Genomic DNA, 16,793 nt, shown 5'->3' with positions numbered 1-16,793 from the left:
AAATTAAATTATCTAAAAATAGGAGCATCTGGCTGGCTCAGTTGGAGGAGTGTGAGACTTTTGATCTCAGGGTTGTGAGTTTGGGCCCCACAGTGGGTGTAAAGTTTACTTAAAAATAAAATCTTTATAAATAATATAATATAATATAACAAAATATAACATAACATAATATACTTGCTATCAGTGTTTCTTAATTTTTGTGTGGGTTGATTTTGTGTGTTCGGAGGTTGTAAAGGTGCCATTTCAAGCAATTCACCCCTCGGGAGGGAAATTGGGCTCCTCGGCACAGCTGGAAGAGGATATAGGGTCAATACAGGATCTTTTCTAAGTTGAGAATTCTGAGGCTATTTGTGTACTGATGGGAATGAACCAGCAGGGAGAAGAGAGAGAAGGCAATTTTCATAACCAAGATTATTGAGAGACTCAAAGGACAGATGTAAAGCAGGCAACCCAAAGTGTTGTCCAAAAACGAAGTGTCACTGGGAGCTTATTAGAAATGCAAATTCTCAGGCCTCACCCCAAATCTACTAATTCAAAATTTCTCAGGGTGGGTCCAAGTATTGTGTTTTAACAAACTGTAATCGTGATTCTTATATTTGCTAAAGTTTGAGTAGCACTGATCATCCTAGAACATTACTGAAAAGTTGGCCTTGGGTGGATATTCTACAAGCAGGTCCTTGGGATCTGACCAAATTGTGGCTTGTCTCTGAACCCAGCTACTGAAAGGAATCAAAGGAACGCATTTAAACCGCAGTCCTAGGTATCCTATCTTGATGGATTATATATGCTTGCTTATCTGCTTTTTTTTAAATTCTTTTTATTGTGGTAAAAAACACATAAAATTTATCATCTTCACCATTTTTAAGTGCACAGTTCAGTGTATTAAATACATTCACACTGTTGTACAACTCTCGCCACCATCCATCCCCATAACTCTTACAAAACGGGAGTTTTATAAACTCACCTTATAAAACTACAACTTATACCCATTAAGCAAGAACTCCTTATCCCCCTCCCCCCCAGCCCCTGTCAACCACCATTATACTTTCTGTCTGGATGATTTTGACTATCTAGGTACCTCATATAAGAAGAATCACATAGTATTTGTCTTTTGGGGACTGGCTTATTTCAGTTAGCATACCTGTTTCATTCCTGAGCACAGTTCCCTTATGAACTTTCTTATACAGGATCCCACAGAGGGTTACAATCAGAAGGAACAGCAACACCTGATTAACTGAAATAAAAACAGAAACACATTCAAGTGTAACCTATCAAGCTGAAATTTGGGGAAAGTTTAGAATAGTCTTAGGAGCAGATGCCTTCCCTGACAGACATAGCAGTGGTGGTCTGGGACCTTTTTTTAAGCAGATGGCATGTGCACAAAGGGTTAAGCCGGGATGCTGTTGATGCTCAAGGATACGGAGATGGAGTTTAAGGAGGATCCAGGGCTACCCCCGGCAGTCTGATGGCAGAGGCTACAACCTTAGTGCGTGTATGATGCTGCCTCTGGAGCCACTTTCTGTGCATGAATACTTTGTTTGAATGAAGAGCCAACATTTATATGATGCTTATGATGAGCCAGTACTTCTTATGAGTACAGGTTCTCAGCTATTATAACACAGCTGCTTCTCGGTTAGTTCAGCCACTGGTCAAGGATGACGTACAGAAAATTCTTGCCCTGAGTGAGAAGCCAGAAGACCCAAATACCTCTTCTAGTTCCCAGCATCCAGGACCATCTGTTCTAGAACAGTGACGCTCGCCCTTGGGATCTATTGAGAAGCACAGTAATATAGGACAGTGTTGTCCTAATATTGAGCACATGAATTGTGATTGTACATGAGGTGGTTTAGGAGGTTCATGATCATGGCATTAAGTAACATTAAATCACAGCGTGAGAAATCAGTTTAATTTCAGGTGCAGGCAGGCAACAAAAGCTACCCAGGATTGAATAACATTGTTCTAATCGTATATATTTGTATAATCAACTTCTTTTTATGATAGGAGATAGCTTATTCTACTTACAGTAAGGATATACTCTTTCTATTATAAAGTACACATAATTTTTTAAGTGAGTCAACTTAAAGAAAATTGTTAAGTCATGCATAGGACAGAAGAAACACAGATGATGAAAAATTGAGAAGGTGTGCATTGCTCTACATGGAGCACAAGTACCTGAAATCTGGAAAATGTTGGTAGGAGAGGAAGGGGCTAGGATTTCAAGTGAGATTCAAATCTTGTTTCTATCACCTCTTAGCTGTGCGGCTTTGGACAGGTCACTTAATCTCTCTGAGCCTCAGTTTGCTCATCTGCTCCATGAGGAGTGTAATTGTAATATTAATCATTGTCTCACAGGGGGGTTTTGAGAGTAAACGAAGGCAATGTAGGCCCAGTAAACACGTTACAATTGTTATGTGTTATCATTTCCTACTTTTGTGCATCAAGGTATTTACATTTATTGGCCTCATACTGAGCTATTTTCTGGCTCCTAGGCCTTTGTCTTCACATTTGTAAAAGGAAGGAGTCATTCTCTACAGATGTCCTCCAGAGCTACATTCTGAGGCTCAGTGATTCTCCCGTGCTAACATCCAGCTCCCCTCTGCCTTTCTGGGTTGTCAGATGCAGCCAGAGACAACCGGATACTAGACTCAGTTTAAAACCAAGCTATGGAGAAATAGAAGATAAGGAACAAAGTCCTGTAGTTTATCAATACGTCTGATTAACATTTACCTGCCACAGCCAGTGTGGGGAGGCAACTCAATGTCTACTACCACCTCTATTTTTTTTTTTTTAGTGTAAGTATGTCTTATGCAATATTTGGGATATACTTATGCTAAAATATCATTCATAGATAATCTAAAATTCATATCTAACTGGATATCTTATCTTTTCATCTGCTACATCAGGCAATTCTACCCTGAGGCTAACAGCAACACAATTAGATTACTATGTTTCTCTCCTGGGTCCACAAACTGCTAGATCTGAAATCAAGGGCAAATCCAGGTTTTGATGGGGTCTGAAGATAATATAATTTAAGAATAGGAACATGAAATTACAACTGCTGAATTAAATAGGAACATGAATATTTATTTAAAATGAGAAAATAAGTTATACTTATAAGTTTTATAGAAATGTATGACCCCTCTCAGGATAAATCCATCTCTGGACAAAATACTTAACAACTTTCCACAGGCATCATCCTGAAATGATGATGCCAAGAATTGCATGTGGGAAAACTATCCATGAAAATCAAAGAGGATTTTTTTTTTTTAAAGCCAAGATCTAGCATCAAAACAGTCTTTTAAAATATCTATTTTTAATAATCATGATTGTCAAAAGCTGTAATCTTACTTTTTCGTAACAAAGCCATGTGTGTTCAAGCAGACAAAAACTGTGACCTGTGGATTGAAGAAAAAAAGTTTATTTAAAACAGAATCAACCCAAAAGCCATCACACAATGATTAAGGACCATGTCTTTGATGGTCTGATATGTGGCAAACTGTGGACTCATTCTTTACTGTCCTGATACTAGAACTTTGGAAACAAATATCTCTTGGATGTATAGCTCCCCTCTTCCAATTAATTTCTCTGGCTGTCCAAACAGTACAAAGGCCCCCCAAGGGGTAATCTTTTGTCTTCAGGGTGTTTTGTTTTGTTTTGTTTTTTTATCTTCTCCAGAAAGAGCCCTGTCAGCTCTCTGGGTTAGCAAATCAGACAGTGCTAACTGAAGAAATGTCACACAAGAAGGTCTCCTTGACCTAAAATATCAACTCCCTGCATATTTTCTGCTATTATAACTGCATTCCTTTGACAAGGAAATTTTTACATCTTCAGGGACCCCTTTGGGAACAGAACTATACCTTACACTAAATCCAATCATTCATTCCATGAGTATTTATTGAGATTCTACTGAAAGCCAAGCACTGTGCTATGTAGTAGGGATGCACCAATGAACAAATCAGTCCCAGTCCCTATCATCATGGGGCTTTTAATCCTGGGGAAAACAGATATTAAAAAGTAACAAATAAAATAATTAGATTATGGTAAGAGATATGAAGGAAACAGAGGTCCTGGGATAAAGAGCAACAGAGTTGGGGAGCGTTTCAGGACGAGAAATCAGGAAAAGCCTCACTGATGAGATGGCATTTGGTCAGAAGGAAGAGCAAGAGCCAGCGGGAGAATGCAGAAGGAAACAGCAAGTGCAAAGGAAAGGAAACAGCAGGTGCAAAGGCCCTGTGGCTAAAAAGAGCTCTGAGTATTCTAAGCACAGCAAGAAGTTCAGTGTGGCTGGAATGGAGTGGACTAAAGAAGAGACGGGCCAGATGAGACTGAAGACAAACTGTGTTGTCTGTAAAGGAGTTTAGATTTTATTTCAAATGCATGCAACTCCTTCCATCCATGTCTGCCTTCATTAAAGTCCCCAAAGCAATGTTTTCAAATATTCCCACAGAAATTCTGATGGTAAAGGAGAGTGAACACTCAAACTCATCCATAATGAGCTCTAAAATACAAGTTTCTTGTGTTACTTCAGATTCCTGTAAACTGCGCAAGAATGAGGAAAAATAATGACTCCTTTCATTGCTAGCCGAGGTCCCCTCAGAGAGAAAACTCTCTGTTATCATGAAGTCAAAGTCTTCCATGCATGGATGGGGTGGGCAGGGATGAGAGCATGAACATGTTAAATGGGTCCAAGTAAATGATGAATTGGAATCCTGGGGTTGGCCACAGCTCAAGAACATTATGTGAGGAGGAGAAAAATCCCATTGCAGGGGCTGCTACTTGCTCATGAGAATGTCTTTCCTTGTGACAGATGGCTCCCAGGGACTTTTCAAGAACTCTTGGGAGGCCCAATGTTCAGTCCACAGTCTTCTGCCATGCTCTGCACCTTCTAATCCCCACCCTACTGCTTTCCCCCCTTGGATCTAAAGACATGTATCAATGGGTTTGGGGGAAATCAAGGAAAGGGGGTCCTTGTTGGACATGGAGAATGGGGGAGAGATGCAACTAAGACAAAGCTCTGTGGACACTTTGATTATAAGGGAATGTAAGCCATCAGGAAGTCACAGGAATTTTGAAGGGGATACTGGGTGGGGGAAAGGTGAATCCATTTTACTTGAATCTCCAAATCTATGGCTGCTGGCAGAAATCTTAACTTTTCTGAGACATAAATCTCAAAAGTCTGCTGAAACCCATAGACCTCTTTCTAGAATAATATTTTTTATTTTTTTTATTTTTTAAAAAAGATTTTATTTATTTGACAGAGAGAGACAGCGAGAGAGGGAACACAAGCAGGGGGAGTGGGAGACGGAGAAGTAGGCTCTCCCGAGCAGCAGGGAGCCCAATGCGGGCTCCATCCCAGGACCCTGGGATCATGACCTGAGCTGAAGGCAGACGCTTAATGACTGAGCCACCCAGACGCCCCTAGAATAATATTTTTTAAAGCTTAAAAAATATATTGTATTATAAAGAAAACCAATTATGGAATTTTAAAGAAAAAGAAGCCATCAGCACATTGGAGGAAAAAAACCCAAATTTGTGACATGATATGTGTATTTCTTTATTAAGCAGCAACTGTTAGCAAGTGCAATAGTTACTGTCAGTTGAGGTAGTGGTGAGCTTTCAAAAACTGTGAGATACCTGAACAACTGTAACGTAATATGAAAATATCTGATTTCTCAGGGAATGATAGCACAGGTACACAGTAACTTCGTTCACAATTAAAGGAAGTGCCCAGTTCCAGTTCGAGGCTAATGAAAGTCAAGATTTTTTTAGGTGCACCTAAGTGGCCCAGTCGGTTAAGTGACTGGCTCTTGATTTCAGCTCAGGTCATGATCTCAGGGTCATGGGCTTCCTGCTCAGCAGGGAGTCTGCTTGAGATTCTCTCTCCCTCTGCGCCCCCAGCCTCCACCCCCACCCCCACTCCTGCCTTGCACATGCAGGCGCGCTCTCTCTCCCTCCCTCTTTAAAAAGAAAAAAAAAAAGATTTTTTTTCGCATCTAAGTACATGAAATCCTGTGAAATGTATCCATGAACACTTTGTCAGTCTGTGCACCACAGGTGAAAGGTTAGACCCCCTGGGCTAGGGAGACTCAACTGCCATCTGGGTCAAGATGATGTTTTCACTGTTTTATCATCTAGAAAAACTGGTGCTCTGGGAAGATTTGTCAGATTTTTCCTGAGGGTTTTCATAGGCCCCGGCTCATGACCTGGTAGTCCAGGTGATAGGCAGGGTGAGCCCCCAGGCCCAGGCAAACACCAGAGAGGGACAGGCTGACTTTCAGGGGGACGGCCAGAGAGAGGAGTGTGAATGGAAAAGGAAGCCCTCCAAAGAAGGCTGGAGGGATGCCAGAGACAGCTTTGGGATAAGATTTCCTCTTTTGGACTGCTGTACCTGTTAAAGATCGTGAAAATGCCCACCTGTGCAGCTTCATGTAGACCGATGTTGAAAAGTCCTCTGCCTCTCTATTGAAGATTACAGAAGATAAAGAAGGACCAGGACACAAAACAGAGGGAGACTTTCACACACACATACACACACACACACAGACGCTACCAAGCCAACTTCTTACACAGACTCCTTGGCTTTGCATGAGACAAATTCAGGGCAAATTCTAAGAGGCCTATCAACCAGATATATTCCAGGGACAACATCTTTTAACAGGAGAGGCCAACCACTTCTTCAGAGAATAAAGAACTGGCCTATAAGAACTATTTTTCTGCCAAGACATTTGATACATGTTGACAAGGTGATTTCTTTGTGGTCTTCTGGATTTCCATAAATTTCATATTGCCAACTTCCATAATTAGAAAGATTGCTTCACCCAGAGAAACACAAATTGTGTTTCAGTATACCTGGTGTGTGTGTGTGTGTGTGTGCGCGCGTTTTTAAATAGGCTTCCTTTCTGTGACACAAGTAATTTATTAAAGGCATATTATCAGTTCAAAATTTGATTTGTTGAATTTTCAATATTTACACATAGCAGAATTCACTTTTTTGGTTATATCATTCTATATATTTTAACACATGCATAAATTCTTATACTAAGAATTTATTGTATCTTGTACTAATTGTACTAAGAATTTATTGTATCTTATACTAATTCTTGTACAACAAATGGAATAGAGAACAATCCAACAGCTCCAAAGAATTCTCTTGTGCTACCCTTTTGCAGGCAGAACCTGCCCAACCCCTAGCCTCTCGAAAACACCAATCTATTTTCTGTCCCTATAGTTTTGCCATTTCCAGAATGCCATATAAATGGGATCATGCAATACACAATCTTCAGAGACTCTCTTCTTTCACTTAGCATGATGTATTTGGGATTCATACTTGCTGTTGAGTGTGTCAATAGTTTTTCCCTTTATCCTTGAGTAGTATTCTGTTGTATGGATGTACCACAGTTTACCTATTCACTTATTGAAAGACATCTGAGTTATTTTGTGTGTTTTGTGATTATGAATAAACCTTCTGTAAACACTTGTTTACAGGTTTCTGTGTGATTTTAAGTTTTCAGTTCTCTACGGTAAATACTTAGAAATCAGATGGTGGGGTCATTTGGTAGATGTGTATTTAACTTCATAAGAAACAGCTTATCTAAATAAATAGAATCTTTAAAAAAGGCCGGGGGGAACGCCTGGGTGGCTCAGTCAGCTAAGCGTCTGCCTTCAGCTCTGGTCATGATCCTGGGGTCCTGCACTGATCTCCCTGGTCAGTTGGGAGTCTGTTTCTGCCTCCCCCTGCTATTGTGCTCTCACTTGCTCTCTCTCTCTTCCTCTCAAATAAATACAATATTTTTTTAAAAAGAAAAGAAAGAATGTGGCCATTAAAAAAAATAAATAACAATTTGTCTTGAAAACCCAAAGTTTATTTTAAAATTAAGTTGATCCCTCTTCATTATGGTCCTTCAAAGGAACTTCTGAACTTGACATTTGACTGGAGCTAGCAGTCAGCCAACAGGGAATACTCAGCTTTAGAAACCAGCAGCATGACAGAGAGAGCCTCTGCCAGGCGGCACGAAAGGCCGGGATATCACAGCGCCCCAGGGCTCCCTCGTGAATCCAAGGGTTGTGAGAACTTATTGGCAGTGATCTTGGGAAACTCTTCAATAGGAAACTCCTTAATTCACTGTAAAGAACCAGCTACAACATCCTTTTTATTTCCCCAGGCTCTAGACTTAGGGTACATGTGTGCTGGCCCCTTCTCTTCCCCTCTTATACCTGGGAGACAATCGAGTCAAAGCAGCACTTTACTTAAGACTCTTTGGATATTGATTTCGGGTACTTTTTATCCACTTAAAATTTTAGATCATATGCATTCAGCTGACTCTTTGAGATGATGTAAGCTTAGAATGGTCTCTGGCCACAAGCCCCCTCTTGCCCACTCCATGAAGGAAGGCCATCTAGCATCACAGGAGATAATGAGGGGAAGGCAAAAGGATCTCAGACTGAGTCCCTGATGCCAGTTCTACCCTGGGCATCCCCATTAGTCAAACCAATCAATTCCCCTTTCTTCCTTAAATTGCTTTGAAATGACATTTTCTTGCAAACAATAGACCTTATAAATACATTCCCTGTGGCAAGAATCGTGTGCACCTATGGGGAGAGGTTTTCACGGCCAGCTACCATTTATTGCACGCTTAATTTGCACCCAGCTCTATGCTGACCAGGTCTGTCATCTTCTTTAATTCTTCCAACACTTTTCAGGCAGATACATCACCATCCCCAGGTTTCACATGAGAAATTGTGGCTCAGAGAAGTTCAGCAACTTGCTCAAAGTCACACAGCTATTAAATGGCAGAGCAGGGATGTGAAATGAGGGCTCTCTGACTTCAAATCCCATGCTCTTTAACCACAAGGAAGTGGAGGTCTTCAAGGGCCATTCTGGCTACCCCAGGAAGCGGGGGAGTCAGGCTCCAGGTAACAGATGGCACTGTGTGCTGATGGAGCATCAGTCAAGTTTGGTCTGCTTGTCCCTGAGTGCTTGGTGACTGCAACTACTGAGATCATGCCAGAAGCAGAGAGAGTGCTAGCTAGTCCGAGAAGGGTCTCATCTTTCCCCTGTCCAGCATGTCGCCAACTTGAAAATCCCTTTAAGACAAAACAAGAGGCTCCAGGAAACTGTCAATGGCACATCTGATTGCAAGGCACAGCAGCGGTGAGCCAAGGAGAGAAATTCCTGAAGCAGATTCTCAGAGGAAACTTTCTGAGCAGCTTTCAGAATATAAGGCAAGAGTGGAGTCCTGGAGAAGCATGGACTTCCAAAAGAAAGCCCTGTTCTATTAAATATTTTTAAAAATATGAAAGTAGAAAGATTTGGCATCCTCTCCCTCTCTATAGTTTCATCTCCTGTCTGACGGTGGCACTTTCTGTGTAAGTTGCTGTAAATTGCTGTTTCTGGGACTTGCAGTCAAACGCATACTAATAGATTAAGTAGGCGCTCGAGAAATGTTTGTAGCTCCTAGATAGGAGCTCATGATGTGGATTTGGTAGAGGAATCAGAGGTGTAAAGAGGTAGAAAACCGATGGAAGAAGTCAGGGGATGTCCTAAGACCCCATACAATAAGAGGCAGAGACCTGGGGTGGAGAGAAACGGGAATGTTTGGGGCAGAGCCTGGGAGAGCATCTTGTGGGTTAACACAGTTCCTGCATGGGAAGAAATGCTTTCTTGCCTCTGAACTTTGGTTCATGCAGTCCCTTCTGCCTGGAATGCCCTTACCCCTCCTCCTTCCCCAGTAAACTGTCACTTGTTCTTTCAAGACTCAATTCAGGCATTACCTCCTTCAGGAAATCTTACCTGATACCCTGCCTGGGTGCTCGCCTGATCTCCATTCCTATTCCTATCCCTGCACGCAGATCATTGTTCTAATATTATGGGTGTGCCCGTCTTCTCTCCTAAATCATGAGATGACTGAGGACAGGCACTGTGGCTTGCCCACCCCTGTGTGCCTCAATAAATGTGTGTGGAATGAATAAATGAGAAACAGGAGAAAGGAAGAAAGGGAAAGAGGCTCCTGTTCTGTTCCTCAATCCCAGGAAGAAAGGAGGCAGTGTACCATTACTCAGGAAAAAGGCCAGAAGGAGGGGACTGTGGATCTATTCCAGGAATAAAAGCAAAGGGCTCTGGTCTTTTTATCAGCCTTTTTCTTTTTCATCAAAACAAGAAGGCCCAGAACTGTGTTCCTTGTACTTTCGTAAGCTTTCCTAGGCTGAGTGACTCCTGTGCAATGGTTTCTCCACAGTAGTAAATAACCAAGCCTTTGGCATTGAAGAGCCCGTGGGCTTGTCTTCAAGACAGTAAGAAGGATGGAGCCTCGCAGCCAGTGTTGGAGAGAGAGATTCCCTAGGCAAGGCACGGGGGTTGGCACCTTCAAAGAGTAGCGGAAGGAAGGCTGAGGTCCTGGGGCCTGTGACTAGGAAGAAAAGGAGAGTTTAGAGAAAGGTCTGGACCTGAGAAGTGACCATTAAGTTTGAAAATGGGCCCCTGAAGACCTTACACAGGGAGCTATTTAACCAGATGCCAAAGAGTTTGGGCCTATGGCCAAATCTGGAAAGAATGTTTTAAGACCTGGCAGTGGCTAAGCAACTTAGCTCTGCCTTGGAAGAAAAGGCAAAACTGGCAAGGACTCCAGAAAAATATTTCAAAAATCAGAGCCCCTACGTTTTAGTCTACCTGCCAGCTCTAATCAGTGGGTAAGGGCTTTCGGTATTGCTAAATTGAGAAGGAATCTAAAGCTATCACCACAGTTGGTTAAAAAAGAAAGAAAGAGAAAAGTAAAGAAAGAAAGAGCTCTGATTGATTAATCCTGTCTGCTATGGGTTTAGGTAAGGAGGAATAGGAAAGAACCTGGAAATCAGAATGAAAGATAAAAGAGGGGGATCTGTTTTTTTTTTTTTTTTTTAAGATTTTATTTATTTATTTGAGAGAGACAGTGACAGAGATAGCAAGAGAGAGCATAAGCCCGCCACTCCTTCTGCTTGTGCTCTCTCTGGCAAATAAATAAAATCTTTAAAAAAAAAAAAGTACAGGGGCACCCGGGTGGAGACACACAGTGAGAGAGGGAACACAAGCAGGGGAGAGTGGGAGAGGGAGAAGCAGGCTCCCACTGACCAGGGAGCCTGACGTGGGGCTTGATCCCAGGACCCCAGGATCATGACCTGAGCCGAAGGCGACGCTTAACTGACTGAGCCACACAGGTGCCCCCCCCCCTTTTTTTTAGTGAAAGAGAGAGCACAAACCAGGGAGGAGAGGCAGAGGGAAAAGCAGACTCCCTGCTGAGCGGGAAGCCCAACATGGGGCTCAATCCCAGGCCCCGGTGCTCAATCCCAGGCCCCTGCGGGATCATGATCTGAGCCAAAGGCAGACGCTTAACCAACTAAGCCACCCAGGTTCCCTAAGAGGGGGCTCCTTAAAGATATTATTGAATGATCAATGTGCCAGGCCTATGTGCCAGGCATTGTTTTATGACCTTTACATACATTCACTAATTTAATCCTCACAACAACCCATAAAGTTACTATCCCTGATTTACCAAGGAGGAAACTAAAAGTTCAGGGAGGGTTACAATTAATGAGTGGCAGAGATTCCCACCCAGGCAGTCTGGCTCTGAGTTCTCATTCTTAACCATCTTAACAGATACTGTAGCCAACCACTTTCCATTGCTGATTGCAATCATTGTGTCAAGCAACTGACATAAACTCTGTGATTTAACTTCCCTCCATAAGACTTGCACCCTGCAGTTCGCACATGCATAAAACATTTTACAGAGCACTTCATCTTAAACCACGCGAGCTAAGAGTCATGAACAGGACAAGAGCATGCGTTCACCTGAAGAAAGAAGAAAGAAGGACAAAATCAGGACTCGGGAATTTGGTCTCTCCCAAAACATCTCTGGCCTTTTTACTTTTTGCTCTAGCATGAATGGTTTACTCAAGATCCTCCAAAATACACAGGACAGAGAAGCCAGATGAGGGAGTCTTCGTTTTGTGGAGGACCTGTTCTGCTTTCTTCTGTGTTGGAATGAAGTATTCTTTCGCAAAATGGTTTCAGAGCAGGTGTCAACAAACTATGGGCCCTGCATCAAATCCTGCCCATTTTTGTAATAAAGTTTTATTGGAACATAGCCAGGTTTATTCTTTGACGTTTGGTCTCTGGCTCGTCTCACACTAAACAGCAGATCTGAGTAGGTGCAAAACAGACCATATGGCTTGCACAGCCACCAATATGGCCCTTTGCAGAAAAACTGCTGATCCCAGCTGTCCACTTTAGGCCAGATTTTCTATATACCCCCATGGCACAGGTGCTCATCTCATGTCCTTAACTAGGGAAGGAAGAACACTACCTCCCCTTTGGTGTTGGCTAGGGGAGGTGTGAAGTAGCACGTCTATAAGAGGAACCGAAATGAAAACAAATGTGGCCAGAACAGCACACAAAGTGTGCTCTGAGAAATGTTAATCAACGTTATGTGATAAAACAGTTCCGGGGTCAATTGGGAACTTCGGTGGTAAACAACCTTAAGCAGATTTCTCTACTGCGGCACTTCTCAGGACCTTTAAAATGCCATTATGCCTTGAGATCGCTCAGAGGGTGATATGGTTCACAGAACGTACTTTCCCCATGGGCCTATGTTCTTTAGAACATTCTTTGGGAAATGCTGAAATAAAATAAGTATTTAGAATCATGCTCCCTGGGAACTAGAAATGAAAACTATGTGAACTGTGGCTTAGTGAGCATGTCTTTCTCTCAGTAAGGAAAGAAAATGAAGAAGAAATGAAAAGAGCCAGGTGAAAAAAAAAAAAAAGAAAGAGAGGTGTTTGAAGGGAAGAAGGAAGGAAGCAGGGCCCTGGAGAAATACCATGGGAGGAGCTGAGGAACACTTGGAGGACTGGACTATCAGAGGGAACGATGTGCCAAAGGCTGGGGCTGCCACCCACGCAGGATGTGTGGCCACGTCCATCATCACCATGGTCATCGTCAGCACTACCGGGGCCTCCCTACTCTGCAGATCCTGTGTTATGTCCTTTAGACCTACAATGTCACTTCATTCCCATTTTACAGACGAGGAAATAGAGGCACAGACAAGGAAGTAGTCAGAGACAAAGCTTATAAAGCTTGTAAGTGGCAATGCATAGATTCAACTCTGTGATCTGGCCCCAGAGCCCATGTTCTCCCCACCGCACTGCCCTGCTCTACTTGTACCTGCATTCGACCAAGGGCGGTAAGCTCAAACAGGATTCTGTACGGAGATGCGACACGAAGCCACTTGGAGGAAAAGACAAAACAAACCAACCAATGTCACTTTGATAACTGACTACACAGGGAGCCAAACAGCTAGAGGACTGATTTTTCCCCCTCACAGGACGGCCAGATGTTTAGATAGCATGTTTTCTTCTTCTCCTTCTTTTTACTCTTGTGTTAACTATTCCTTCTTAACTCCTATCATAAGTTATCTATCAGGCTTATCCAAGGTCCTACATTTGCTCCTAAAGTGAACGTAATAGTTTTTGAATGTTAAGAAAGCATTTTCAACCCAAACACGACAACTACTGTATTTATAAGCCCCATTTAGATTTCCACAACTACCGAGTCTTTTTTTCAGGTTCTGAAAACATGAATCACAGCTCAAGTAAATCTTTTGTGGCTCAGAAATGTACCTGCATTTAAATACTCGCATTTATCCACGTCCTAGCTTACCAATGACTTCCATGCTTAAAGTATGATGAAAATAGTAAATCACACTGGTCAGGAGAGTTAAACCCAGGTCTGGAAAAGCAGTCTAGCATGTAAAAAACTTGCACAGAGTATCCTGGATTTGCTGCAATGGCAAAAAAAAAAAAAAAAAAAAAAGGAAAAAAGAAAAATGGTTGCCTCGGCATGCTACAAACATTGGCTGGGAGCTCCTGAAGGCGAAGTTCATGTGGGGCAATCCACTTCTGATTTACATTCTTGAGTCTACAGCAAAACAAAGGGCTGCTGCAGGCAGGCAGGGAAGAATGGAAAGACTGCCACACTGCTCGTCAATTTCTGTTTACCTGGTGAACGGTGAGGGCAGGGCTTTGGGCTCCTCGATCCAGAAGAGCTGTAGGGCAGAGTGTTCAACTCCTGGCTGGCTTGGGGTTGCTGCCCTTCACGCTGCTTCGGCTGCTTCTAAGATCCCATTGGAAAGCCCAAAGGGCTGGAGAGCCCCAAGGCCAATATTACATTTCCAAGAGAGTATTCCTCCCCCTGCCCCCAACACCCCCCCACCCTTTGCTTGCGTTGACTTTGGAGAGGCTCGGGTTTCTTCCACTCCTGCGCGGAGCAGCTGGGAGAGTTGGGAATCAGGCGCGTTGCGCTGGCTGCCGGGGTGAGGCGGCCCCTGAAACCACTTCCAGATGTGCTTGGCAGGCTGGCTCGCATGGCCGGACTTCCTCTGGCATCCTCCTCCAGCAGTCTGCATGCAAATCATTTCGAAAACAAGGCAGCTCTGGAGGAAAAGATTCAAAACCGGAGAAAAGCAAATGCTTGGAGGGTGGATTTCCACCATGCATTGGGTCTAGGGTAAACTTTGAAAGAGCAGACGTGGAAAAAAGAAGTTCATACTGATTTTCAGAATCTCAAATTAGCCACAAGTTTCTCCTGAAATCCCCCAGTCATTAAAGTGCTGTGGTCCCCAAATTAAAGCCCAGCTAACAGCTATGGTCTCATTTTACCAAGGCAATGATAGCAATAGGAGTTTTAAGATGGTGTGTTTTGAGCCCGAACATGGAAAGGAATCAGGCAGGGAGTCAACCCCATCCAGCTCTGGGCTGTTCTCTTTCTGCTATTGATTCTCAGAAACCCAGGAAGTGGTGCCAGTACTTTGCCTGGGATCAAAAAATTTACTTCTGCAACCTCTCCCCTTAGCTCCTATAAGGAAATGAGGATCCCTCTACTCACCGGCTCTTTTTAAGTGGCATTTCCCAATAGAAATATAATGCAGGCCACCCCGTAATTTAAAATTTTCTAGTAGTCACCTTAAGATAAATACAAAGACAGGGCACCTGGCTGGCTCAGTCGGAAGAGCGTTCAGATCGTGAGTTTCAGCCCCATGTTGGGTGTAGAGATTACTTAAATAAATAAATAAATAAACAAACAAACAAACAAACAAACTTTTTTTTTTTTTAAGATTTTATTTATTTATTTGACAGAGAGAGACAGCGAGAGCAGGAACACAAGCAGGGGGAGTGGGAGAGGGAGAAGCAGGCCTCCCGCCGAGCAGCGAGCCCGATGTGGGGCTCGATCCCAGGACCCCAGGATCATGACCCGAGCCGAAGGCAGACGCCCAACCGACTGAGCCACCCAGGCGCCCCAATAAACAAACTTTTATTTATTTATTTTATTTTTTTATTTTTATTTTTTTAAGATTTTATTTATTTGCGAGAGAGACAATGAGAGACAGAGAGCATGAGAGGGAGGAGGGTCAGAGGGAGCAGACTCCCCGCTGAGCAGGGAGCCCGATGTGGGACTCGATCCCGGGACTCCAGGATCATGACCTGAGCCGAAGGCAGTCGCTTAACCAACTGAGCCACCCAGGCGCCCCATAAACAAACTTTTAAAAAGAGAGAGAAAGAGAGTAACCATGTGCCAGGCACTCGGCTGAGCAGTAAAAGAAAAAGGAAAAGGTAAGTACAAGGAGGTAAAATTAATTTTAATGATATATTTTATTTAACCCAATATATACAAAATATTATTTCAACATGTAATGATACATTGTTTTTTGTATTAAGTCTGAAGTCTGGTGTGTATCTTATGCTTGTAGCACATGTCAATTCAAATACTAAATTTCATCAGAAACAATTGATATGTATTTAGATTTCATATAATTTGCAGTTTAAAAATTAGGTTCACATACTCAGGCTGTTCCAAGCATACTTAAAAGCTTTCCAATAATGAATCAAGTATCAGTTCTTCAACTTAAATTCATTAACACTAAGTAAAACTTAAAAGCTAGTTCCTCGGTTGCACTAGCCACATTTTAAATGCTCAACAGCCAGTGTGCCTGGTGGCTACTGTATTGAACGGTGTGGCTCTAAAGGGTTTAGTGGGTTTTTTTTTTTTTTTTTTTTTTTTTTTTAGACTTGAACTTGGAGAGTGGGAATATCTGGAATAGCTTCCCTTTGTGTAGAATTTTGAACACTGACAAAGCATCTTCACATCTTCTATTTCGTTTTCTTCTCATAACATTCTCAGTAAGTTCAACAGAGATGTTGTTTGCCCCAATTTGCAGATCAGCAAATGGAGGCTTTGAGCATGCTAATGTCCCCAGCTCCCAGAGCAAGTTGGTGATGAAGCCCAGACTGGAATTCTCATCGGCAGTTCTCACCCGTTTCTTACTTGAGGCATGCTTCAAATACTAGGATCTCTGGCTACAACTCTAAGGGTGAAACTGCATCCAGGGCTTTTGCATTCTTCACTTGGCGGGCCTTCAGCATCCAGGCACTGTTCGTATGGACTTATCCGCTGCCCTGGCGGTGTTCCCTTACATACCCCTATCCTAAAGCCCTCATACCATCCAGGAAATACGCCATTTTTCTTTGAAGCAGGCTTGACATTATGCTATTCCTCTTTTCTCTTTACTCCCAGGAGGTATACTCTGTTTTTTGTTTTTTTTTTTTTTTAAAGATTTTATTCATTTATTTGAGAGAATGAGAGAGAGCACATGAGAGAGGGGAGGGTCAGAGGGAGAAGCAGACTCCCCGTTGAGCAGGGAGCCTGATGCGGGACTCAATCCAGGGACTCCAGGATCATGACCTGAGCCGAAGGCAGTCGCTTAACCAAC

The 16,793-nt window shown here is 42.8% G+C and overlaps 1 protein-coding gene across 2 annotated transcripts in view; it reads right to left on the bottom strand.

The window, feature by feature from the left end:
• Nucleotides 1-14,219, bottom strand: part of GLT8D2 (glycosyltransferase 8 domain containing 2) — a 35,004-nt gene extending 20,785 nt beyond the window's left edge. The window contains exons 1-3 of one of the 2 annotated variants that reach the window (XM_034987701.1): nt 14,026-14,219; nt 3,349-3,395; nt 1,142-1,234 (exon numbers count right to left, since the gene is read on the bottom strand). In XM_034987701.1, coding sequence (XP_034843592.1) covers nt 1,142-1,234; nt 3,349-3,367 — 112 coding nt within the window. In that variant the 5' untranslated portion in view covers nt 3,368-3,395; nt 14,026-14,219. Of the gene's footprint in view, nt 1-1,141; nt 1,235-3,348; nt 3,396-13,687; nt 13,821-14,025 lie in introns of those variants that run through there. The other variant, XM_034987702.1, reaches the window with a different exon arrangement.
• Nucleotides 14,220-16,793: the final 2,574 nt, after the last annotated feature.

Source organism: Mirounga leonina, unplaced genomic scaffold (genome assembly GCF_011800145.1).
Source record: "Mirounga leonina isolate KUSES-001 unplaced genomic scaffold, KU_Mleo_1.0 Mir_418, whole genome shotgun sequence".
NCBI classification, from domain to species: Eukaryota; Metazoa; Chordata; class Mammalia; order Carnivora; family Phocidae; genus Mirounga; species Mirounga leonina.
This window is presented reverse-complemented; position numbering and strand designations above follow the sequence as displayed.